The sequence below is a fragment of the Chiloscyllium plagiosum genome, unplaced genomic scaffold, assembly GCF_037043375.1.
Source record: "Chiloscyllium plagiosum isolate Xiang-an unplaced genomic scaffold, Cpla_swu_hap1 HiC_scaffold_48, whole genome shotgun sequence".
Lineage (NCBI taxonomy): Eukaryota > Metazoa > Chordata > Chondrichthyes > Orectolobiformes > Hemiscylliidae > Chiloscyllium > Chiloscyllium plagiosum.
Window position 1 is genome coordinate 18,804,313 of NW_028270186.1, and position 25,747 is coordinate 18,830,059.

Below are 25,747 nucleotides of genomic sequence, written 5' to 3' on the forward strand. Positions count from 1 at the left end.
CCCCTCAGGCCAGCACTACTATCCAACATCATAAGGCCTCTCCCACACCACAACTGTGTCCGAACTGCCTCACACCTGAACAGCTCCCTCTTCCCAATCCCAGCCTGGACCCAGAATGTCCCCAGTGGTCAGACCATTTCTCCTTTGGAGGTGGGAGGGGAGGTGAGGGCACCAATGATCCCAGATTTCCATTTCAGCACCGAGGGAAAACCGAGGGGTAACATCGCCCCGGGATTCCCCAAGGTGCACCTGCCTGGTCGCACTGCTCCTCATTGTCCCCATTACCTCCCTATCCCGGCCCTGGATGGGGAGGGGGCTGGGATGGGAGAATCACATGTCCGTGATTACAGTCAGCCCCCCAGACCCCACGGCTGATCCCACCCCATTGCCGTCCAGAGGAGCTCTGGGGGGATAGCCCGTATTCAGGCCATTCCCTCCCCTGGTGCAATCTCCCTCTCCCCAGCCCAGCTCGCCTCTGGGCTCCGGGTGTATTGCTGTGAATTCCGTTACTCCCCAGCAGGAGGTGCAGATGGCAAAGAGCGACCTTTAACATGGAAGATTTGGCGGTTAGTATCTGAAGCCGCAGAAAGCCAGCGAGCAGAGAAATACCCCGATGGAGAGAAGGCGGGAGATGCAGCTGGAACGCTGGAGCTCGGGAATATTCCTCAGGACTGGGGCTTTGGGCTCAGCGACTGAACGCAGGGTTCGCATGGTGTGTAGGGAGATGGATCCGAGTGTGACCCACAGTGGCACCCTGCTCCCCCACATCGCCCACCATCCCCAATCTGCTCCCCACCGGGTCCTGACGGAGTGTCGCACGCGCACACACACACGATGCTTCCTGGCCTCAGACGCGGAGTCATCTGTCCACAGCCTGGGCCCAGCAGAGCGCAGCCAAGGGGCCCTCTCATCGCTGACCTGACCCACACACAACCCACTTTCACCTCCTGCCCTTGCTCAGAGGTCATGTCTCCCACTGCAGCGTGGCCCAGTGTCAGTGCCCGCCCCTCTCTGACCTTCGGGACACTCAAAAGCAGTTGGTTTTCTGTCCATTCCTGTCAGTCAGCATGTGTGACACTGTCTTTGCTCCACTCCCACCCCTCCATCTCTCTCTCTCTCTCTCTCTCTCTCTCTCTCTCATTTGTCCTGGGTTTCCGCTCAGGAGAAACCATTGGAGGGAAATTGTGACAGTGGGCTGAACACTTCTGTTCCTCCCTCCACAGATGCTGCAGAACTTGCTGAGTTTCTCCAGCACTTCAGAGATCATTCCCAGCATCCACAGTGGACGGTCCAGCTCCCGCTGCCCCTTGTCCTTCCCGATGGAAGTGGCCGTGGGGTTTGGAAGGTGGTGTCTGAGGAGCCTGGGGGAGATGCTGCAGTGCGTCTTGCAGATGGTACCCACTGCTGTTACTGAGCATCGGGGGGGGGGGTAGAGGGAGTGGGGGTGGGGACAATCGAGCGGGGGGGCTGCTTGGTCGCTGGATGGAGTCGAACTTCGAGTGTTGTCGGAACTGCCCCCCCCCCCCATCCAGGGCAAGTGGGGAGTATTCCCTCACACTCTCCTGACTTGGGCCTTGTCGATGGGGGGGGGTGGGGAAACAGGCTTTGGAAGGGATGCAGGAGGGGGGTGACTCACTGCAGGATTCCCAGCCTCTGAGCTGCTCTTTGGGGCTGGTCTAGTAGAATTTCTGGTTAGTGCTAACACCCAGGGGGTTGATAGTTGGAGAGTGGGGGAGATCAGTGACGGTAACACCATTGAAAGTCAACTGACCAATGGGTGAGATCGTCTCTTATCGGTGATGGTCATAGCCTGGCATTTGGGGCGGCACTAATGGTATTGCCACTTGTTGGCCCAAGCCTGGATATTGTCCAGAATCTTGTTGCATTTGAGCCTGGGCGACTTCAGTATGTGAGGAGTTGCGAATGGTGCTGACATTGTGCAATGGTCAGTGAACAGCTGACCTTCCGATGGAGGGAAAAGCTCATTGGTGAAGACGGTTGGGTGTGGGACACCACCCTGAGGGACTCCTGCAGCGACATCCTGCAGGTGAGATGACTGAGCACCAACAACCGTTTTCCTGTGCGCCAGGTATGACGCCAACCAGCAGAGAGCTTGCCCTGCCCCCCCCCCCGCCCCTCCGCCCACCCGCTGCTACCCACTGTTTCCAGTTTTGATGCCACAGTCAGTTAAACTCAGCCTTGATGCCAAGGGTGGTCACTTTCTCCTCCTCCCCTCTGGAATTCAACTGGATGATTAGATTAGATTCCCGACAGTGTGGAAACAGGCCCTTCGGCCCAACAAGTCCACACCGACCCTCTGAAGAGCAACCCACCCAGACCCATACCCCTACATTTACCCCTTACCTAACACTATGGGTAATTTAGCATGGCCAATTCACCTGACCTGCACATCTTTGGACTGTGGGAGGAAACCGGAGCACCCGGAGGAAACCCACGCAGACACGGGGAGAATGTGCAAACTCCACACAGTCAGTCGCCTGAGGCTGGAATCGAACCTGAGACCCTGGCGCTGAGAGGCAGCAGTGCTAACCACTGTGCCACCATGCCATGGTCCACGTTTGAACCAAGGCTGCAACGGGTTCAGGAGCTGAGTGACCCTGGCGGAACCCAATGTGGGCGTCACTGAGCAGGTTACCTCTGAGCGAGTGCTGCCTGAAAGCACCCTCCCATCACTTCAGCCCTGACTGAGAGGAGACTGATGAGGCAGCCATCGGTCAAGCTGAATTTGTCCTGCTCTTGTGCGGAGGGCCTACCTGGGCACTTTTCCACATGGTGGGGAAAATGCCAGTATTCTGGACCAGCTTGGCTGGGGGAGCACCGTGCTCTGAGAGAGCTGGGAGGAGGTTTCCTTGCCCATGTTCAAGCTGAAGTCATGAGACATCAAGAGGCAAGATTGAGGACTCCCAGGGTGACTCCCTCCTGGCTGGGTCTGTCCTGCCGGTGGGACAGGACATATCCAGGAATGGTTACGGTGGTATCTGTCACATGGTCTGTAAGGTATGGTTTCCTGAGTGTGACTAGGTCAGGATGAGTCTGGGAGACAGCTCTCCCAAGTAAGGCAGCTTTTGCGGGGTCGACAGGGCTGTGTTTACTGGCATCGCTCCTGGCTGCCTCCAGCTGTTGCCAGCACCCATCCCCTCTGAGACAGGTTGGGACGACAGGCTGAGAGATTGTTGGGGAATGTCCAGAGGGCCCTCCCCAGTAGGTCTGGAGTCACCGAGGGTTCTGGCTCCTGATGTGGGGTGGGGTGGGGTGGGGGTTGCGGGGAGACAGGGGGCAGACCTGCTGGGCATCCCGGTGCCCTCAATCCCAACAGGACCAGCTCCCCGCGGGTGGGGATGGGAAACGGGTTTCCCTGCAGCAGCAAAGTCTGGAATGGGGTGAGGCTCTCCTTGGTCAGGATGACAGGGAAGTGGGGGCAAGGGGGGGCAAGTGGGGGGCACGGGGGGAAGGGGGGGGGGTTGAGAGACAGGAGAGAGGAGCAGGTTGAAGCTGCGAGGGGCAAGGCAAAGGAGCTCGGTTCAGCAGGCTGAGAGCAGCAGCAGCGACTGGCTAGGCCTCACTTACCCTGATCGGATAGGGCTGCTGAGTGGAGAGGCAGTGGGGCTTTCCACTACTGGACTGCTGGTGACAATGCTAGGGGAGTGGGGTTGGGGGGTGTGGGGGGGGGGGGGGGGGGGGGGGGGGAGGAGAGAGAGAAACAAACACACAGACAGTGAGTGAGATCTCCTGCCCAGATTCACACAGGGCTCCCCTCCTCAGAGCGAGAGAGAGGGAGGGAGGCCGCGAGACAAACAGAAAGGGTGAGGCAGAGAGAAAGACAGAGAGAGAGAGAGACGACGGTGCATACTGACCTGCACATGGTCTCTGCAATCCCACTTACCCAGTGAGGACAGCCCTATCACTGGGGCTGTCTGGGGAGTCAGTGCTCTCAGGCACATCCCAGGCTGCTGTCAGGGTTTTGCTGGTGGAACAAAGCGAGAGATTGTGTGAGGGGGTCTGCAGACAGAGAGAGAGAGAGAGAGAGCGGCCTGCGCTGTCAGGCAGAGGGACAGACACACACACACACACACACACACACAGACGCCTCACTTACCCTGTGTGGATGGGGCTGGCGATGGGGCTGATGTTGTCTGATGTCTCTGTCGCTGGGCTGCCGGGTGTGAAGGAATCTTCGTCGACGTCCTTGGACGCTGACCCAGATGGCTGCCTCCCGCAGAGACAGACAGACAGACAGACAGACAGACAGATGGGAGGACACACAAAGACAGATGTGAAAATCGAGAGGGAGGAACTGTTCCCGGTCACAATCAGAACGAGGGGGGCCAAAGGTCCAAGGGTGATGGACAAAATAAAAAGAACGTTTTGCGGCAGTGAGGAGTCTTTTCTCCGCCCCCCCCTTCCCCAGTTGGTTCATGGGATGGGGGCCATCTTTTTTTTTAAGTTCATTTGTGGGTCGTGTGTGTCACTGGCTGGGCCCAGCATTTATTGCCCTGTTCCCCCCCTAACTGCCCCCTTGTGAAGGTGGTGGGGGGGGTGAGCTACCTTCCTGAACTGCTGCGGTCCTGTGTGGTGGAGGGACCCCCCCGACACACAGCACCCTGAGGGAGGGAGGCCCAGGATTCTGACCCAGCGACCGGTATATTTCCGAGTCGCGAACGGTGAGGGGCTCGGAGGGGGAACTTGCGGGGGGGGGGTGGTGTTCCCATGTACCTGATGCCCCTTGTCCTTCCCGATGGAAGTGGCCGTGGGGTTTGGAAGGTGCTGTCTGAGGAGCCTGGGGGGAGTTGCTGCAGTGCGTCTTGTAGATGGTACCCACGGCTGCTACTGAGCGTCGGGGGGTGGAGGGAGTGGGGGTTTGTGGGTGTGGGGACAATCGAGTGGGGGGGGCTGCTTTGTCCCTGGATGGTGTTGAGCTTCTCGAGTGTTGTTGGAGCTGCCCCCCCCATCCAGGGCAAGTGGGGAGTATTCCCTCACACCCTCCTGACTTGGACCTGCACCAGCATTTCTTACCTGCCCCGAATTGCCCCGGGGGGGAGGGGGGATACGGAACGAACGGCCTGGCAGGGTGGGGGTGGCATGAGGCATTCAAGCGGATAGGCATCTGGGCAGAAACGGGAGATGGGGGGGGAAAAGGTTGGAAGGGATAGAATTGGCCGAGACACACGATGGGCAGCATGGCCTCTGAACAACGAGAGCTAGCACCACCCCCCCCCCCCCCCCCGTACCTGGTGCTGCTGCGTTTGCTGTGTGACAACCTGCTCCTTGGGCACGGCCATTTCCGGGGCGGCGAGTGGCATCCTCTGGATGGCTGGAGAGCAGGACCTGGCAAGGGGTTCCGAAAAAAACCCAACAAAGTCAAGACAAAAAGGAGCCGCTCAGCCCCTCGCCAACCTGGCACCCCCCCCTTCCTCGTCTCCAAAACCCAGACCCCCCTCCCCACCACCGTGATCCAGACTCTTTCACGGAGTCGTGCCCTCATCCCTCCCGCGACTTGCCCTGTCTCCTCCCCTCGGGAGGTCGAGGATCTGAAAGGCCCTCACGCAGGACAGGCACAGAACCCCCCACCCCACCCCCCCCCCGGCACCATGGTGAAGAATCGCTGGAAATCCATTCCCTGGTACAGAGGGAGCCGGGTGGTGCTGAGCGGGGTGAGACTGTGAAGGAGAGATGTCCGGGCCTGGGAATCGAAGGCCAGTCTGTCAGCTGTCCCGAGCCAGCCAGCTGTCCAGCCAGCTGAGCTAAGCGTGCCCTCCTGAGACAGCTGTTCCCACCCGCCCCCTCAGCGACACGGTCATGCTTACACATCGAAGTCAGCTGTCTTGGTGGTCAACAGCAACTCGTCCTCGTGTTCCTTGGAGTCGTCCAACTTCAGATACTTTCCTGTGTCCCCTCCGAGGCCATCCTCACCTGGACACCACACACAACACTCATCACGTCACAGGGCTGTCCAGCACGGAAACAGACCCTTCGGTCCAACCCGTCCGTGCCAACCAGATATCCCAACCCAATCTAGTCCCACCTGCCAGCACCCCGCCCATATCCCTCCAAACCCTTCCTATTCATATACCCATCCAGATGCCTCTTAAATGCTGTCATTGTACCAGCCTCCACCACTTCCTCTGGCAGCTCATTCCATACACGTACCACCCTCTGTGTGAAAACGTTGCCCCTTAGGTCCCTTTTATATCTTTCCCCTTTCACCCTAAACCTATGCTCCTCTAGTTCTGGACTCCCCCACCCCAGGGAAAAGACTTTGCCTATTTATCCTATCCATGCCCCTGATAATTTTGTAAACCTCTATAATAAGGTCACCCCTCAGCCTCCGACGCTCCAGGGAAAACAGCCCTAGCCCGTTCAGCCTCTCCCTGTAGCATACCAAACACCACCTTCACGACAGAGAAGACCCAAGAGAGGGCAACAGCGACTGCAGAGAGGGGTATTCCTCTCCATTCCCACCCAACACCTCTGGGGCTTCCTCTACACCTGTCCGGCCTGGACCAGCTGGGACCAACCACTCACCCAGTTCTTACACACATGCACACAGGCACATGCGCACACACACACACTCACACGCACACACACGCGCACAGGCACACGCACACACATACACTCACACGCACACGCACACATGCACACACACACACACTCAAACACAGGCACACGCGCATACGCAGGCACACACATGCGCACACGCAGGCACATGCACACACGCAGGCACACACACACATGCAGGCACACACACGCAGAGGCACACGCACACACAGGCACACACAAAAGCACACGGACAGGCACACACACAGGCACATGCACACACACAAGCACACAGGCACAGGCACACACAGACACATGCACACACACACAGACATGCACACACACATGCACACTCTCACACGCACAGGCACTCTCTCACACTCACACACAGGCACATGCACACACACAAGCACACAGGCACAGGCACACACAGACACATGCACACACACACAGACATGCACACACACATGCGCACTCTCTCACACTCACACACAAGCACATGCACACACACACAGGTGCGCACACACACACAGGCACACGCACACACACAGGTGCACACACACAGGCACATGCACACTCACAGACACACAGGCACATGCACACACACATGCACAGGGGCACACGGGAAGTCACACACGCACATGCGCGCACACACACAGGCACACACACACAGGTGCACACACACACAGGCACATGCACACTCACACACACACAGGTGCACACACAGGCACATGTTCATGCACACACACACACAGACGCACGCACACAGGCAGATGCACACACACACACACACACACATGCACATGCAAACACAGACAGGCACACACACACACACACAGGCACATGCACGCACATGCACAGGCACAGATACACACAGGCACATGTGCACACACACATATACAGAGGCACGCGCACACACACTCAGACACACACACACTCATAGACACACAGACACAGACAACACACACACAGAATCACAGACACTCAGACACACGCAGACACCCACGCTCTCAGTCAGATACACAATCATAGACACTCACGCTCTCAGACAGTCAGTCAGTCACACACACACAGACACCCACACACATACACACACAGTCACAGACACACACACCATAACCCCATGGACACAGTGCCTGAGGTGGGAGTGAATTTCTCTCGAGGTGGTGAGCAGGATTGGAGCACTCACCTTCATCCTCCGAAACATCCAAGATTTCATCCACCGTTTCTGGAAAGCTGAGTCTGTGCTTCTCTGTTCCTGCCTGTGGGGCAAAGCCAGACACTGGGGGGTTAGTGCGATCACAGCAGCAGGAAAACGAGCTGGGGACACGTCGCTCCTGACAGGGCCCCCGCTCTCTTTGGCTCCCATCAGCACTCTCTGCGCTGAACCCAGCTGCTCCCTGAACAGAGGACAGGAGCAGACACATCAGTGAGGGTCAAACCAGGGAACCCAGTCACGATTCAAGGAAACACAGTGTCTCTCTCTCTCTCTCTCTCTCTCTCGCTCTCTCCAGTACTGCTCTCAATCTGAACGTTTACAATAGCATTCAAATAGGTGACAACCACAGCAAGTCAGAAACAACCCAGCCATCTGTATGTTTTCTCACAAGGAATCATTGCACTGGATTAAAGGCGGAGAGAGCCGAAGGGGGTACAAATGACTCTGAGGGACTTGGAGATGCACACTGTTATTGCGATCCCAGTTGATGGTGGACCTGGATTGGTATGATCCGAGAGTGAAACCTGGCTGGATGGATGGGAATTTTGTTTCGGAGGAGACGGCCTTTTCAGTGAAATGTCAACTCGCAGCGTTTGCAGGTTTGGTCTTGGCAATACAAAAAAAAACAAGTTGGGTACTCCAAAGACAAAAACATGCAATGAAATAAAACATAGGGTCTAGGAGTTTAAAGAGTTGGAGAAACACAGTCAAAATATAATCTCATTAATCCCAACAGCATTCCTCAAGTGGAATCACTTCCAAAGGGCTGAGTTTCAGTGTGATTTCAACTCACAGCCTTGAGAATCTGATGGTCTCTCTTCGGCGGCCACCAGAGCTCAAACTTTCTCAGCTTTGAACAACGCCTCCAGATAGAGTCATAGAGATGTCCAGCATGGAAACAGACCCTTCGGTCCAACCCGTCCATGCCGACCAGATATCCCAACCCAATCTAGTCCCACCCGCCAGCACCCGGCCCATATCCCTCCAAACCCTTCCTATTCATACACCCATCCACATGCCTCGTGAATGTTGTAATTGTACCAGCCTCCATCACTGCCTCTGGCAGCTAATTCCATACACACACCATCCTCTGCGTGGTCAACAAACTGCAACTTTTAACAGCTTTTCACACAAACGTAATTTATTTCTTAATACAATAAACTAGCGTCTCCCTTTCACACGTGTAACTTTTGCTAAAGTTCTTCCCAAACTGTGGAACCGATCCGAAAATACTTTTTTCCCCAAACGCCAGGTGTTACACCTGATCAGAAGCAAATAATACAAGAGTCAAATTCTGCTGTTCGAAAGATTTGGATAGATGGCATCATCCCCAGTGTATAAACATGAATCTCTTTGTCTCTCACAGGCCTCTATCGAACAGCGGGTGTTTGGAAGGAAATCACCATGGCAACAGAAATACTGACAAGATTCCGATTGAAGCCCCCAGACGCACAGGAAACTGATATACCACCTGGTGCAGATTTGAAAATTCCAAAATAAAGAAGAAAGTGGACAGGAGTCACACACGATCCATCAGCCCACGGATGGGTTTGGAGTGATCGATAGCCAGGGAACTGGGTTGGGAACAGGGGGCAGGGAATTGCACAGAAGGAGTCCACACTGTGAATCCAGAAGATACAGCTACATGTTGTGACTGTTGGGCTATTGCACTGCAGGAGGCTTCACAACCAAAGACCAGCCTCTCTCAGATTCTGTTTGGGAGGAATGGCCAGACAATGATGACTGAGATCTGTTCTCTCACTGACTGAGAGATGTTTTCTCTCTCTCTCTCTCACTGACTGAGAGATGTTTTCTCTCTCTCTTTCTCACTGACTGAGAGATGTTTTCTCTCTCTCTCTTTCTCACTGACTGAGATGTTTTCTCTCTCTCTCTCTCTCTCTCACTGACTGAGAGATGTTTTCTCTCTCTCTCTCTCTCTCTCACTGACTGAGAGATGTTTTCTCTTTCTCTCTCTCTCTCTCACTGACTGAGAGATGTTTTCTCTCTCTCTCACTGTCTGAGAGATGTTTTTTCTCTCTCTCTCTCTCACTGACTGAGAGATGTTTTCTCTCTCTCTCTCTCTCACTGACAGAGATGTTTTCTCTTCTCTCTCTCTCTCACTGAGAGATGTTTTCTCTCTCTCTCTCTCTCTCACTGACTGTGAGATGTTTTCTATCTCTCTCTCTTTCACTAACTGAGAGATGTTTTCTATCTGTCTCTCTCTCTCACTGACTGAGGGATGTTTCTCTCTCTCTCACTGACTGAGAGATGTTTTCTCTCTCTCTCTTTCACTGACAGAGATGTTTTCTCTCTCTCTCTCACTGACTGAGAGATGTTTTCTCTCTCTCTGTCTCTCTCTCACTGACTGAGAGATGTTTTCTCTCTCTCTCTTTCACTGACAGAGATGTTTTCTCTCTCTCTCTCTCACTGACTGAGAGATGTCTTCTCTCTCTCTCTATCACTGACTGAGGGATGGTTTCTCTCTCTCTCTCACTGACTGAGAGATGTTTCTCTCTCTCTCTCTCTCACTGACTGAGAGATGTTTTCTCTCTCTCTCTCTCTCACTGACTGAGAGATGTTTCTCTCTCTCACTGACTCAGGGATGTTTTCTCTCTCTCTCTCTCACTGATTGAGAGATGTTTTCTCTCTCTCTCTCTCTCACTGTCTGAGAGATGTTTTCTCTCTCTCTCTCACTGTCTGAGAGATGTTTTTTTTCTCTCTCTCTCTCACTGACTCAGGGATGTTTTCTCTCTCTCACTGACTGAGATGTTTTCTCTCTCTCTCTCTCTCACTGACTGAGAGATGTTTCTCTCTCTCTCCCACTGACTGAGAGATGTTTTCTCTCTCTCTCTCTCACACTGACTGAGGGATGTTTTCTCTCTCTCTCTCACTGACTGAGGGATGTTTTCTCTCTCTCTCTCTCACTGACTGAGAGATGTTTTCTCTCTCTCTCTTTCACTGACTGAGAGATGTTTCTGTCTCTCACTGACTGAGAGATGTTTTCTCTCTCTCTCTCTCTCACTGACTGAGAGATGTTTCTCTCTCTCACTGACTGAGGGATGTTTTCTCTCTCTCTCTTTCACTGACTGAGAGATGTTTTCTCTCTCTCTCACTGACTGAGGGATGTTTTCTCTCTCTCCCTTTCACTGACTGAGGGATGTTTTCTCTCTATCTCTCTCTCACTGTCTGAGAGATGTTTTCTCTCTCTCTCTCTCACTGACTGAGAGATGTTTTCTCTCTCTCTCTCTCTCTCACTGACTGAGAGATGTTTTCTCTCTCTCTCTCTCACTGACTGAGAGATGTTTTCTCTCTCTCTCTCTCTCTCACTGACTGAGAGATGTTTTCTCTCTCTCTCTCTCACTGACTGAGAGATGTTTTCTCTCTCTCTCTTTCACTGACAGATATGTTTTCTCTGTCTCTCTCTCTCTCACTGACCGAGAGATGTTTTCTCTCTCTCTCACTGACTGAGAGATGTTTTCTCTCTCTCTCTCTCTCATTGACTGAGAGATGTTTTCTCTCTCTCACTCTCTCTCACTGACTAAGAGATGTTTTCTCTCTCTCTCTCACTGACTGAGAGATGTTTTTTCTCTCTCCCTCTCTCATTGACTGAGAGATGTTTCGCTCTCTCACTGACTGAGGGATGTTTTCTCTCTCTCTCTTTCACTGACTGAGAGATGTTTTCTCTCTCTCTCTCTCACTGACTGAGGGATGTTTCTCTCTCTCTCTCTCTCTCACTGACTGAGAGATGATTCTCTCTCTCTCTCTCTCACTGACTGAGAGATGTTTCTCTCTCTCTCTTTCTCACTGACTGAGAGATGTTTTCTCTCTCTCTCTTTCTCACTGACTGAGATGTTTTCTCTCTCTCTCTCTCTCTCACTGACTGAGAGATGTTTTCTCTCTCTCTCTCTCTCTCTCACTGACTGAGAGATGTTTTCTCTTTCTCTCTCTCTCTCACTGACTGAGAGATGTTTTCTCTCTCTCTCACTGTCTGAGAGATGTTTTTTCTCTCTCTCTCTCACTGACTGAGAGATGTTTTCTCTCTCTCTGTCTCTCTCTCACTGACTGAGAGATGTTTTCTCTCTCTCTCTTTCACTGACAGAGATGTTTTCTCTCTCTCTCTCTCACTGACTGAGAGATGTCTTCTCTCTCTCTCTATCACTGACTGAGGGATGGTTTCTCTCTCTCTCTCACTGACTGAGAGATGTTTCTCTCTCTCTCTCTCTCACTGACTGAGAGATGTTTTCTCTCTCTCTCTCTCTCACTGACTGAGAGATGTTTCTCTCTCTCACTGACTCAGGGATGTTTTCTCTCTCTCTCTCTCACTGATTGAGAGATGTTTTCTCTCTCTCTCTCTCTCACTGTCTGAGAGATGTTTTCTCTCTCTCTCTCACTGTCTGAGAGATGTTTTTTTTCTCTCTCTCTCTCACTGACTCAGGGATGTTTTCTCTCTCTCACTCACTGACTGAGATGTTTTCTCTCTCTCTCTCTCTCACTGACTGAGAGATGTTTCTCTCTCTCTCCCACTGACTGAGAGATGTTTTCTCTCTCTCTCTCTCTCACTGACTGAGGGATGTTTTTTCTCTCTCTCTCACTGACTGAGGGATGTTTTCTCTCTCTCTCTCTCACTGACTGAGAGATGTTTTCTCTCTCTCACTCTCTCTCACTGACTAAGAGATGTTTTCTCTCTCTCTCTCACTGACTGAGAGATGTTTCTGTCTCTCACTGACTGAGAGATGTTTTCTCTCTCTCTCTCTCTCACTGACAGAGATGTTTCTCTCTCTCACTGACTGAGGGATGTTTTCTCTCTCTCTCTTTCACTGACTGAGAGATGTTTTCTCTCTCTCTCACTGACTGAGGGATGTTTTCTCTCTCTCTCTTTCACTGACTGAGGGATGTTTTGTCTCTCTCTCTCTCTCACTGACTGAGAGATGTTTTCTCTCTCTCTCTCTCTCTCTCACTGACTGAGAGATGTTTTCTCTCTCTCTCTCTCACTGACTGAGAGATGTTTTCTCTCTCTCTCTTTCACTGACAGATATGTTTTCTCTGTCTCTCTCTCTCTCACTGACCGAGAGATGTTTTCTCTCTCTCTCTCTCACTGACTGAGAGATGTTTTCTCTCTCTCTCTCTCTCATTGACTGAGAGATGTTTTCTCTCTCTCACTCTCTCTCACTGACTAAGAGATGTTTTCTCTCTCTCTCTCACTGACTGAGAGATGTTTTCTCTCCCTCTCTCATTGACTGAGAGATGTTTCGCTCTCTCACTGACTGAGGGATGTTTTCTCTCTCTCTCTCTCACTGACTGAGGGATGTTTCTCTCTCTCTCTCTCTCTCACTGACTGAGAGATGATTCTCTCTCTCTCTCTCTCACTGACTGAGAGATGATTCTCTCTCTCTCTCTTTCTCACTGACTGAGAGATGTTTTCTCTCTCTCTCTTTCTCACTGACTGAGATGTTTTCTCTCTCTCTCTCTCTCTCACTGACTGAGAGATGTTTTCTCTCTCTCTCTCTCACTGACTGAGAGATGTTTTCTCTTTCTCTCTCTCTCTCACTGACTGAGAGATGTTTTCTCTCTCTCTCACTGTCTGAGAGATGTTTTTTCTCTCTCTCTCTCACTGACTGAGAGATGTTTTCTCTCTCTCTCTCTCTCTCTCACTGACTGAGAGATGTTTTCTCTTCTCTCTCTCTCTCACTGAGAGATGTTTTCTCTCTCTCTCTCTCTCTCACTGACTGTGAGATGTTTTCTCTCTCTCTCTCTTTCACTGACTGAGAGATGTTTTCTATCTCTCTCTCTCTCTCACTGACTGAGGGATGTTTCTCTCTCTCTCACTGACTGAGAGATGTTTTCTCTCTCTCTCTTTCACTGACAGAGATGTTTTCTCTCTCTCTCTCACTGACTGAGAGATGTTTTCTCTCTCTCTGTCTCTCTCTCACTGACTGAGAGATGTTTTCTCTCTCTCTCTTTCACTGACAGAGATGTTTTCTCTCTCTCTCTCTCACTGACTGAGAGATGTCTTCTCTCTCTCTCTATCACTGACTGAGGGATGGTTTCTCTCTCTCTCTCACTGACTGAGAGATGGTTTCTCTCTCTCTCTCACTGACTGAGAGATGTTTCTCTCTCTCTCTCTCTCACTGACTGAGAGATGTTTCTCTCTCTCACTGACTCAGGGATGTTTTCTCTCTCTCTCTCTCACTGATTGAGAGATGTTTTCTCTCTCTCTCTCTCTCACTGTCTGAGAGATGTTTTCTCTCTCTCTCTCACTGTCTGAGAGATGTTTTTTTTCTCTCTCTCTCTCACTGACTCAGGGATGTTTTCTCTCTCTCACTCACTGACTGAGATGTTTTCTCTCTCTCTCTCTCTCACTGACTGAGAGATGTTTCTCTCTCTCTCCCACTGACTGAGAGATGTTTTCTCTCTCTCTCTCTCACACTGACTGAGGGATGTTTTCTCTCTCTCTCTCACTGACTGAGGGATGTTTTCTCTCTCTCTCTCTCACTGACTGAGAGATGTTTTCTCTCTCTCTCTTTCACTGACTGAGAGATGTTTCTGTCTCTCACTGACTGAGAGATGTTTTCTCTCTCTCTCTCTCTCACTGACTGAGAGATGTTTCTCTCTCTCACTGACTGAGGGATGTTTTCTCTCTCTCTCTTTCACTGACTGAGAGATGTTTTCTCTCTCTCTCACTGACTGAGGGATGTTTTCTCTCTCTCTCTTTCACTGACTGAGGGATGTTTTCTCTCTCTCTCTTTCTCACTGACTGAGAGATGTTTTCTCTCTCTCACTTTCTCACTGACTGAGAGATGTGTTCTCTCTCTCTCTCTCATTGACTGAGAGATGTTTTCTCTCTCTCTCTCACTGACTGAGAGATGTTTTCTCTCTCTCTCTCACTGACTGAGAGATGTTTCGCTCTCTCACTGACTGAGGGATGTTTTCTCTCTCTCTCTTTCACTGACTGAGGGATGTTTTCTCTCTCTCTCTTTCTCACTGACTGAGATGTTTTCTCTCTCTCTCTTTCTCACTGACTGAGAGATGTTTTCTCTCTCTCTCTCTCTCACTGACTGAGAGATGTTTCTCTCTCTCACTGACTGAGGGATGTTTTCTCTCTCTCTCTTTCACTGACTGAGAGATGTTTTCTCTCTCTCTCACTGACTGAGGGATGTTTTCTCTCTCTCTCTTTCACTGACTGAGGGATGTTTTGTCTCTCTCTCTCTCTCACTGACTGAGAGATGTTTTCTCTCTCTCTCTCTCTCACTGACTGAGAGATGTTTTCTCTCTCTCTCTCTCACTGACTGAGAGATGTTTTCTCTCTCTCTCTCTCTCTCTCACTGACTGAGAGATGTTTTCTCTCTCTCTCTCTCACTGACTGAGAGATGTTTTCTCTCTCTCTCTTTCACTGACAGATATGTTTTCTCTGTCTCTCTCTCTCTCACTGACTGAGAGATGTTTTCTCTCTCTCTCTCTCACTGACTGAGAGATGTTTTCTCTCTCTCTCTCTCTCATTGACTGAGAGATGTTTTCTCTCTCTCACTCTCTCTCACTCTCTCTCACTGACTAAGAGATGTTTTCTCTCTCTCTCTCACTGACTGAGAGATGTTTTCTCTCCCTCTCTCATTGACTGAGAGATGTTTCGCTCTCTCACTGACTGAGGGATGTTTTCTCTCTCTCTCTCTCACTGACTGAGGGATGTTTCTCTCTCTCTCTCTCTCTCACTGACTGAGAGATGTTTCTCTCTCTCACTGACTGAGGGATGTTTTCTCTCTCTCTCTCTCACTGACTGAGGGATGTTTCTCTCTCTCTCTCTCTCTCACTGACTGAGAGATGATTCTCTCTCTCTCTCTCTCACTGACTGAGAGATGATTCTCTCTCTCTCTCTTTCTCACTGACTGAGAGATGTTTTCTCTCTCTCTCTTTCTCACTGACTGAGATGTTTTCTCTCTCTCTCTCTCTCTCACTGACTGAGAGATGTTTTCTCTCTCTCTCTCTCACTGACTGAGAGATGTTTTCTCTTTCTCTCTCTCTCTCACTGACTGAGAGATGTTTTCTCTCTCTCTCACTGTCTGAGAGATGTTTTTTCTCTCTCTCTCTCACTGACTGAGAGATGTTTTCTCTCTCTCTCTCTCTCTCTCACTGACTGAGAGATGTTTTCTCTTCTCTCTCTCTCTCACTGAGAGATGTTTTCTCTCTCTCTCTCTCTCTCACTGACTGTGAGATGTTTTCTCTCTCTCTCTCTTTCACTGACTGAGAGATGTTTTCTATCTCTCTCTCTCTCTCACTGACTGAGGGATGTTTCTCTCTCTCTCACTGACTGAGAGATGTTTTCTCTCTCTCTCTTTCACTGACAGAGATGTTTTCTCTCTCTCTCTCACTGACTGAGAGATGTTTTCTCTCTCTCTGTCTCTCTCTCACTGACTGAGAGATGTTTTCTCTCTCTCTCTTTCACTGACAGAGATGTTTTCTCTCTCTCTCTCTCACTGACTGAGAGATGTCTTCTCTCTCTCTCTATCACTGACTGAGGGATGGTTTCTCTCTCTCTCTCACTGACTGAGAGATGGTTTCTCTCTCTCTCTCACTGACTGAGAGATGTTTCTCTCTCTCTCTCTCTCACTGACTGAGAGATGTTTTCTCTCTCTCTCTCTCTCACTGACTGAGAGATGTTTCTCTCTCTCACTGACTCAGGGATGTTTTCTCTCTCTCTCTCTCACTGATTGAGAGATGTTTTCTCTCTCTCTCTCTCTCACTGTCTGAGAGATGTTTTCTCTCTCTCTCTCACTGTCTGAGAGATGTTTTTTTTCTCTCTCTCTCTCACTGACTCAGGGATGTTTTCTCTCTCTCACTCACTGACTGAGATGTTTTCTCTCTCTCTCTCTCTCACTGACTGAGAGATGTTTCTCTCTCTCTCCCACTGACTGAGAGATCTTTTCTCTCTCTCTCTCTCACACTGACTGAGGGATGTTTTCTCTCTCTCTCTCACTGACTGAGGGATGTTTTCTCTCTCTCTCTCTCACTGACTGAGAGATGTTTTCTCTCTCTCTCTTTCACTGACTGAGAGATGTTTCTGTCTCTCACTGACTGAGAGATGTTTTCTCTCTCTCTCTCTCTCACTGACTGAGAGATGTTTCTCTCTCTCACTGACTGAGGGATGTTTTCTCTCTCTCTCTTTCACTGACTGAGAGATGTTTTCTCTCTCTCTCACTGACTGAGGGATGTTTTCTCTCTCTCTCTTTCACTGACTGAGGGATGTTTTCTCTCTCTCTCTTTCTCACTGACTGAGAGATGTTTTCTCTCTCTCACTTTCTCACTGACTGAGAGATGTGTTCTCTCTCTCTCTCTCATTGACTGAGAGATGTTTTCTCTCTCTCTCTCACTGACTGAGGGATGTTTTCTCTCTCTCTCTTTCACTGACTGAGAGATGTTTTCTCTCTCTCTCACTGACTGAGGGATGTTTTCTCTCTCTCTCTTTCACTGACTGAGGGATGTTTTCTCTCTCTCTCTTTCTCACTGACTGAGAGATGTTTTCTCTCTCTCACTTTCTCACTGACTGAGAGATGTGTTCTCTCTCTCTCTCTCATTGACTGAGAGATGTTTTCTCTCTCTCTCTCACTGACTGAGAGATGTTTTCTCTCTCTCTCTCACTGACTGAGAGATGTTTCGCTCTCTCACTGACTGAGGGATGTTTTCTCTCTCTCTCTTTCACTGACTGAGGGATGTTTTCTCTCTCTCTCTTTCTCACTGACTGAGATGTTTTCTCTCTCTCTCTTTCTCACTGACTGAGAGATGTTTTCTCTCTCTCTCTCTCTCACTGACTGAGAGATGTTTCTCTCTCTCACTGACTGAGGGATGTTTTCTCTCTCTCTCTTTCACTGACTGAGAGATGTTTTCTCTCTCTCTCACTGACTGAGGGATGTTTTCTCTCTCTCTCTTTCACTGACTGAGGGATGTTTTGTCTCTCTCTCTCTCTCACTGACTGAGAGATGTTTTCTCTCTCTCTCTCTCTCACTGACTGAGAGATGTTTTCTCTCTCTCTCTCTCACTGACTGAGAGATGTTTTCTCTCTCTCTCTCTCTCTCTCACTGACTGAGAGATGTTTTCTCTCTCTCTCTCTCACTGACTGAGAGATGTTTTCTCTCTCTCTCTTTCACTGACAGATATGTTTTCTCTGTCTCTCTCTCTCTCACTGACTGAGAGATGTTTTCTCTCTCTCTCTCTCACTGACTGAGAGATGTTTTCTCTCTCTCTCTCTCTCATTGACTGAGAGATGTTTTCTCTCTCTCACTCTCTCTCACTCTCTCTCACTGACTAAGAGATGTTTTCTCTCTCTCTCTCACTGACTGAGAGATGTTTTCTCTCCCTCTCTCATTGACTGAGAGATGTTTCGCTCTCTCACTGACTGAGGGATGTTTTCTCTCTCTCTCTCTCACTGACTGAGGGATGTTTCTCTCTCTCTCTCTCTCTCACTGACTGAGAGATGTTTCTCTCTCTCACTGACTGAGGGATGTTTTCTCTCTCTCTCTCTCACTGACTGAGGGATGTTTCTCTCTCTCTCTCTCTCTCACTGACTGAGAGATGATTCTCTCTCTCTCTCTCTCACTGACTGAGAGATGATTCTCTCTCTCTCTCTTTCTCACTGACTGAGAGATGTTTTCTCTCTCTCTCTTTCTCACTGACTGAGATGTTTTCTCTCTCTCTCTCTCTCTCACTGACTGAGAGATGTTTTCTCTCTCTCTCTCTCACTGACTGAGAGATGTTTTCTCTTTCTCTCTCTCTCTCACTGACTGAGAGATGTTTTCTCTCTCTCTCACTGTCTGAGAGATGTTTTTTCTCTCTCTCTCTCACTGACTGAGAGATGTTTTCTCTCTCTCTCTCTCTCTCTCACTGACTGAGAGATGTTTTCTCTTCTCTCTCTCTCTCACTGAGAGATGTTTTCTCTCTCTCTCTCTCTCTCACTGACTGTGAGATGTTTTCTCTCTCTCTCTCTTTCACTGACTGAGAGATGTTTTCTATCTCTCTCTCTCTCTCACTGACTGAGGGATGTTTCTCTCTCTCTCACTGACTGAGAGATGTTTTCTCTCTCTCTCTTTCACTGACAGAGATGTTTTCTCTCTCTCTCTCACTGACTGAGAGATGTTTTCTCTCTCTCTGTCTCTCTCTCACTGACTGAGAGATGTTTTCTCTCTCTCTCTTTCACTGACAGAGATGTTTTCTCTCTCTCTCTCTCACTGACTGAGAGATGTCTTCTCTCTCTCTCTATCACTGACTGAGGGATGGTTTCTCTCTCTCTCTCACTGACTGAGAGATGGTTTCTCTCTCTCTCTCACTGACTGAGAGATGTTTCTCTCTCTCTCTCTCTCACTGACTGAGAGATGTTTTCTCTCTCTCTCTCTCTCACTGACTGAGAGATGTTTCTCTCTCTCACTGACTCAGGGATGTTTTCTCTCTCTCTCTCTCACTGATTGAGAGATGTTTTCTCTCTCTCTCTCTCTCACTGTCTGAGAGATGTTTTCTCTCTCTCTCTCACTGTCTGAGAGATGTTTTTTTTCTCTCTCTCTCTCACTGACTCAGGGATGTTTTCTCTCTCTCACTCACTGACTGAGATGTTTTCTCTCTCTCTCTCTCTCACTGACTGAGAGATGTTTCTCTCTCTCTCCCACTGACTGAGAGATGTTTTCTCTCTCTCTCTCTCACACTGACTGAGGGATGTTTTCTCTCTCTCTCTCACTGACTGAGGGATGTTTTCTCTCTCTCTCTCTCACTGACTGAGAGATGTTTTCTCTCTCTCTCTTTCACTGACTGAGAGATGTTTCTGTCTCTCACTGACTGAGAGATGTTTTCTCTCTCTCTCTCTCTCACTGACTGAGAGATGTTTCTCTCTCTCACTGACTGAGGGATGTTTTCTCTCTCTCTCTTTCACTGACTGAGAGATGTTTTCTCTCTCTCTCACTGACTGAGGGATGTTTTCTCTCTCTCTCTTTCACTGACTGAGGGATGTTTTCTCTCTCTCTCTTTCTCACTGACTGAGAGATGTTTTCTCTCTCTCACTTTCTCACTGACTGAGAGATGTGTTCTCTCTCTCTCTCTCATTGACTGAGAGATGTTTTCTCTCTCTCTCTCACTGACTGAGAGATGTTTTCTCTCTCTCTCTCACTGACTGAGAGATGTTTCGCTCTCTCACTGACTGAGGGATGTTTTCTCTCTCTCTCTTTCACTGACTGAGGGATGTTTTCTCTCTCTCTCTTTCTCACTGACTGAGATGTTTTCTCTCTCTCTCTTTCTCACTGACTGAGAGATGTTTTCTCTCTCTCTCTCTCATTGACTGAGAGATGTTTTCTCTCTCTCTCTCTCACTGACTGAGAGATGTTTTCTCTCTCTCTCTCACTGACTGAGAGATGTTTTCTCTCTCTCTCACTGACTGAGAGATGTTTTCTCTCTCTCTCTCTCTCTCACTGACTGAGAGATGTTTTCTCTATCTCTCTCTCACTGTCTGAGATGTTTTCTCTCTCTCTCACTGACTGAGAGATGTTTTCTCTCTCTCTCTCTCACTGACTGAGAGATGTTTTCTCTCTCTCTCTCTCTCTCTCATTGACTGAGAGATGTTTTCTCTCTCTCTCTCTCACTGACTGAGAGATGTTTTCTCTCTCTCTCTCACTGACTGAGAGATGTTTTCTCTCCCTCTCTCACTGACTGAGAGATGTTTCGCTCTCTCACTGACTGAGGGATGTTTTCTATCTCTCTCTCTCTCTCTCACTGACTGAGAGATGTTTTCTCTCCCTCTCTCACTGACTGAGAGATGTTTCGCTCTCTCACTGACTGAGAGATGTTTTCTCTCTCTCTCTCTCTCTCACTGACTGAGGGATGTTTTCTCTCTCTCTCACTGTCTGAGAGATGTTTTCTCTCTCTCTCTCTCTCACTGACTGAGGGATGTTTTCTCTCTCTCTCTCTCACTGACTGAGAGATGTTTGTTCTCTCTCTCTCTCACTGACTGAGGGATGTTTTCTCTCTCTCTCTCTCACTGACTGAGAGATATTTTCTCTCTCTCTCTCTCTCTCTCTCTATCTCACTGACTGAGAGATGTTTTCTCTCTCTCTCTCTCTCTCACTGACTGAGGGATGTTTTTTCTCTCTCTCTCACACTGACTGAGAGATATTTTCTCTCTCTCTCACTGACAGAGATGTTTTCTCTCTCTCCCACTCTCACTGACTGAGAGATGTTTTCTCTCTCTCGCTCTCTCTCACTGACTGAGGGATGTTTCTCTCTCTCTCTCTCACTAATTGAGAGATGTTTCTCTCTCTCTCTCACTGTCTGAGAGATGATTTCTCTCTCTCTCTCTCACTGACTGAGAGATGTTTTCTCTCTCTCTCTCTCTCACTGACTGAGAGATGTTTCTCTCTCTCTCTCACTGACTGAGAGATGTTTTCTCTCTCTCTCTCTCTCTCACTGACTGAGAGATGTTTCTCTCTCTCTCTCACTGTCTGAGAGATGATTTCTCTCTCTCTCTCTCACTGTCTGAGAGATGATTTCTCTCTCTCTCTCTCACTGACTGAGAGATGTTTTCTCTCTCTCTCTCTCTCTCTCTCACTGACTGAGAGATGTTTTCTCTCTCTCTCTCTCTCACTGACAGAGATGTTTTCTCTCTCTGTCTCACTGACTGAGAGATGGTTTCTCTCTCTCTCTCTCTCACTGACTGAGGGATGTTTTCTCTCTCTCTCTCTCTCACTGACTGAGAGATGTTTTCTCTCTCTCTCTCTCACTGACTGAGGGATGTTTTCTCTCTCTCTCTTTCACTGACAGAGATGTTTTCTCTGTCTCTCTCTCTCTCACTGACCGAGAGATGTTTTCTCTCTCCCTCTCTCACTGACTGAGAGATGTTTTCTCTCTCTCTCTCTCACTGACTGAGAGATGTTTTCTCTCTCTCTCTCTCACTGACTGAGAGATGTTTTCTCTCTCTCTCTCACTGACTGAGAGATGTTTTCTCTCTCTCTCTCTCACTGACTGAGAGATGTTTTCTCTCCCTCTCTCACTGACTGAGAGATGTTTTCTCTCTCTCACTGACTGAGGGATGATTTCTCTCTCCCTCTCTCACTGACAGAGATGTTTTCTCTCTCTCTCTTTCTCTCACTGACAGAGATGTTTCTCTCTCTCTCTCTCTCTCACTGACAGAGATGTTTTCTCTCTCTCCCTCTCTCACTGACTGAGAGATGTTTTCTCTCTCTCCCTCTCTCACTGACTGAGAGATGTTTCTCTCTCTCACTGACTGAGGGATGTTTTCTCTCTCCCTCTCTCACTGACTGAGAGATTTTTTTTTAGATTACATTACAGGGTGGAAACAGGCCCTTCGGTCCAACAAGTCCACACCGACCCGCCGAAGCGCAAATCACCCATACCCCTACATTTACCCCTTACCTAACACTACGGGCAATTTAGCATGGCCAATTCACCTGACCTGCACACCTTTGGACTGTGGGAGGAAACCGGAGCACCCGGAGGAAACCCACGCAGACACGGGGAGAATGTGCAAACTCCACACAGTCAGTCGCCTGAGGCGGGAATTGAACCAGGGTCTCTGGCGCTGTGAGGCAGCAGTGCTAAGCACTGAGAGATGTTTTCTCTCTCTCTCTCACTGACTGAGAGATGTTTCTCTCTCTCTCTCACTGACTGAGAGATGTTTTCTCTCTCTCTCTCTCACTGACTGAGGAATGTTTTCTCTCTCTCTCTCACTGACTGAGAGATGTTTCTCTCTCTCTCTCACTGACTGAGAGATGTTTCTCTCTCTCTCTCTCTCTCTCTCTCTCACTGACAGCCGAAGCGCAACCCCACCCATACCCCTACATTTACCCCTTACCTAACACTACGGGCAATTTAGCATGGCCAATACACCTGACCTACACATCTTTAGATTGTGGGAGGAAACCGGAGCACCCGGAGGAAACCCACGCAGACACGGGGAGAACGTGCAAACTCCACACAGAGAGTCGCCTGAGGCGGGAATTGAACCCGGGTCTCTGGCGCTGTGAGGCAGCAGTGCTAACCACTGTGCCACCGTTTTCTTTCTCTCTCTCTCTCTCTCTCTCTCTCTCTCTCTCTCTCACTGACTGAGAGATGTTTCCTCTCTCTCTCTCTCACTGACTGAGAGATGTTTTCTCTCTCTCTCACTGACTGAGGGATGTTTTCTCTCTCTCTCTCTCACTGACTGAGATGTTTTTCTCTCTCTCTCTCTCTCTCTCTCTCACTGATTGAGAGATGTTTTCTCTCTCTCTCACTGAGTGAGGGATGTTTTCTCTCTCTCTCTCTCTCTCTCTCTCTGTCACTGCAGGGTCGTTTGCCTCCGGGTGAAATATCTGGGAAGGGCCTTGCAGGTAGGCTGGAAACCCAGTGGGTTGAATGGCCCTGGTGATTATCTGTTCCTTGAGGTGGAGTCCCTCAGGAGAGATAGCTCTGGGCTGAGCGGTCTCAGTCGCAGCCCCAGAGTCCAGCTCCTCTGTCTGTCTGTGCCATCTCTGTCGTAATGCCAGTGTGAATGGGGACTAGTCACAGGGGGCAGTGTGCCCCAATGTGCCCAGGCTAGCAGGCTGTCCTGGCCACACTCACCGTGCTGATGGTTTCCCTGGTCACCATGTTTAAGACGTCAGTCACAGAGATGTAGCCGAGTCTCTTTGAGATTGCGAGAGCCGTGCTGCCATTCTGAAAGACAGGGAGGATCATGGTCAGGAACGCCATCAGACAGATACACACACACTCACACACATACAAGGAGAGACACACACAGACACACACCCACACACACATACAAAATAAAAGCAAATTACTGCGGATGCTGGAATCTGAAACCAAAAGAGAAAATGCTGGAAAATCTCAGCAGGTCTGGCAGCATCTGAAAGGAGAGAAAAGAGCTGACGTTTCGAGTCTAACTGACACTTTCTCAAAGCTTTGAGAAAGTGTCAGTTAGACTCGAAACGTCAGCTATTTTCTCTCCTTACAGATGCTGCCAGACCTGCTGAGATTTCACACACACACACAGACAGACACACACAGAGACATACTCCCACATAGAGAGACACACTCTCACTCACAGAGACAGACAGACACACACACACACAGACACACACTCTCACACACACACTCACAGAGACAGACAGACACACACTCTCACACACACACACTCACAGACACTCACACAGACTCTCACACACACAGACACAGACACACACAGAGACATACTCCCACACAGAGAGAGACACTCTCTCACACACACTCAGAGACAGACAGACACACTCAGACAGACACACACACAGACACACACTCTCACACACACTCACACAGACTCTCTCACACACACTCACAGAGGCAGACAGACACACACACAGACACTCACACAGACTCTCTCACACACACTCACAGAGACAGACTCTCACACACAGACACTCACACAGACTCTCTCACACACACTCACAGAGACAGACTCTCACACACAGACACTCACACAGACTCTCTCACACACACTCACAGAGACAGACAGACACACACACAGACACTCACACAGACTCTCTCACACACACTCACAGAGACAGACTCTCACACACACAGACACTCACACACACGCTTACACACAAACAGACACACACACTCACAGAGACAGACAGACACACACACAGCCACTCACACACACACTTACACACAGACAGACACACACAGACAGACACTCACAGAGACACGCTCCCACACACACACTCACAGAGACAGACAGACACACACACTCTCACACACACTTACACACAGACAGACACACACACATAGACACACTCCCACACAGAGAGACACACTCACACAGACAGAAACACTCACACAGACACACACTCACATAGTCACACACAGGTGCAACCACATACAGATGAACAGAGTGAGTGATCTCAACTGTGTGTGTGTGTGTGTGTTTGTCTGTGTGTGTGTGTCTAAGAGAGAGAGAGCGAGAGAGAGACACACACCAGCAGTGTCAGTAATCCTGGAAACATTGGGTCACCTACCATGTTGGTTTCATTGGGAGAGGCTCCGTGTTTGAGGAGGAGGTTAACAATATCGGTATGACCTTGCTGAGCAGCTTGGTGTAGCGGGGTATATCCCATCTGTGGAGAGACAGAATGTTTAAACACACCCAGTATACGGCACGCACACTGATACACACATGGGCACACACACATGCACCGACACACATGGCACACTCACACACATGGGCACACACACACACACATGGGCACACACACTCACACACACACATGCACAATAGATACACACACGGGCACACTCACGCAGACACACATGCACCGACACACAAACCGACACACTCACCCAGACAGACACACACATAGGCACACTCACAAAGACACACATGCACTGACACACACACGGGCACACTCACACAGACACACATGCACCGACACACACACTCACACACATAGACACACACACGGGCACACTCACACAGCCACACTTGCACTGACACACTCGCACAGACACACACACACGTAGACACACGCACCGACACACACGCACCGACACACATACACAGACATACTCGCACAGACACATTCGCACAGACACACTCGCACAGACACATTCGCACAGACACATTCGCACAGACACACTCGCACAGACACACTCGCACAGACACACTCGCACAGACACACTCGCACAGACACACTCGCACAGACGCACACATGGACACACTCACACACACACATGCACCGACACACACACTGACACATACACACAGACACACATGCTCCAACACACACACGGACACACAGACACAGACACACATGCACCGACACACACACACGGGAACAGAAACACACATGGGCACACTCATACAGACACACATGGGCACAGACACACACATGGGCACACTCACACAGACACACATGCACCGACACACACACTGACACACACACACAGACACACATGCACCAACACACAGACACACACGGG

At 49.6% G+C, this 25,747-nt stretch overlaps 1 protein-coding gene across 1 annotated transcript in view; it reads right to left on the reverse strand.

The window, feature by feature from the left end:
- LOC122546514 (ankyrin-1-like) overlaps nt 1–25,747 on the reverse strand; it is a 109,102-nt gene that overhangs the window by 73,884 nt on the left and 9,471 nt on the right. The window contains exons 4-11 of the mRNA XM_087984309.1: nt 24,787–24,885; nt 23,354–23,446; nt 7,745–7,817; nt 5,826–5,931; nt 5,250–5,346; nt 4,118–4,227; nt 3,905–3,985; nt 3,589–3,642 (exon numbers count right to left, since the gene is read on the reverse strand). Of these exons, the coding sequence (XP_087840435.1) occupies nt 3,589–3,642; nt 3,905–3,985; nt 4,118–4,227; nt 5,250–5,346; nt 5,826–5,931; nt 7,745–7,817; nt 23,354–23,446; nt 24,787–24,885 (713 nt within the window). The remainder of the gene's footprint in view (nt 1–3,588; nt 3,643–3,904; nt 3,986–4,117; nt 4,228–5,249; nt 5,347–5,825; nt 5,932–7,744; nt 7,818–23,353; nt 23,447–24,786; nt 24,886–25,747) is intronic.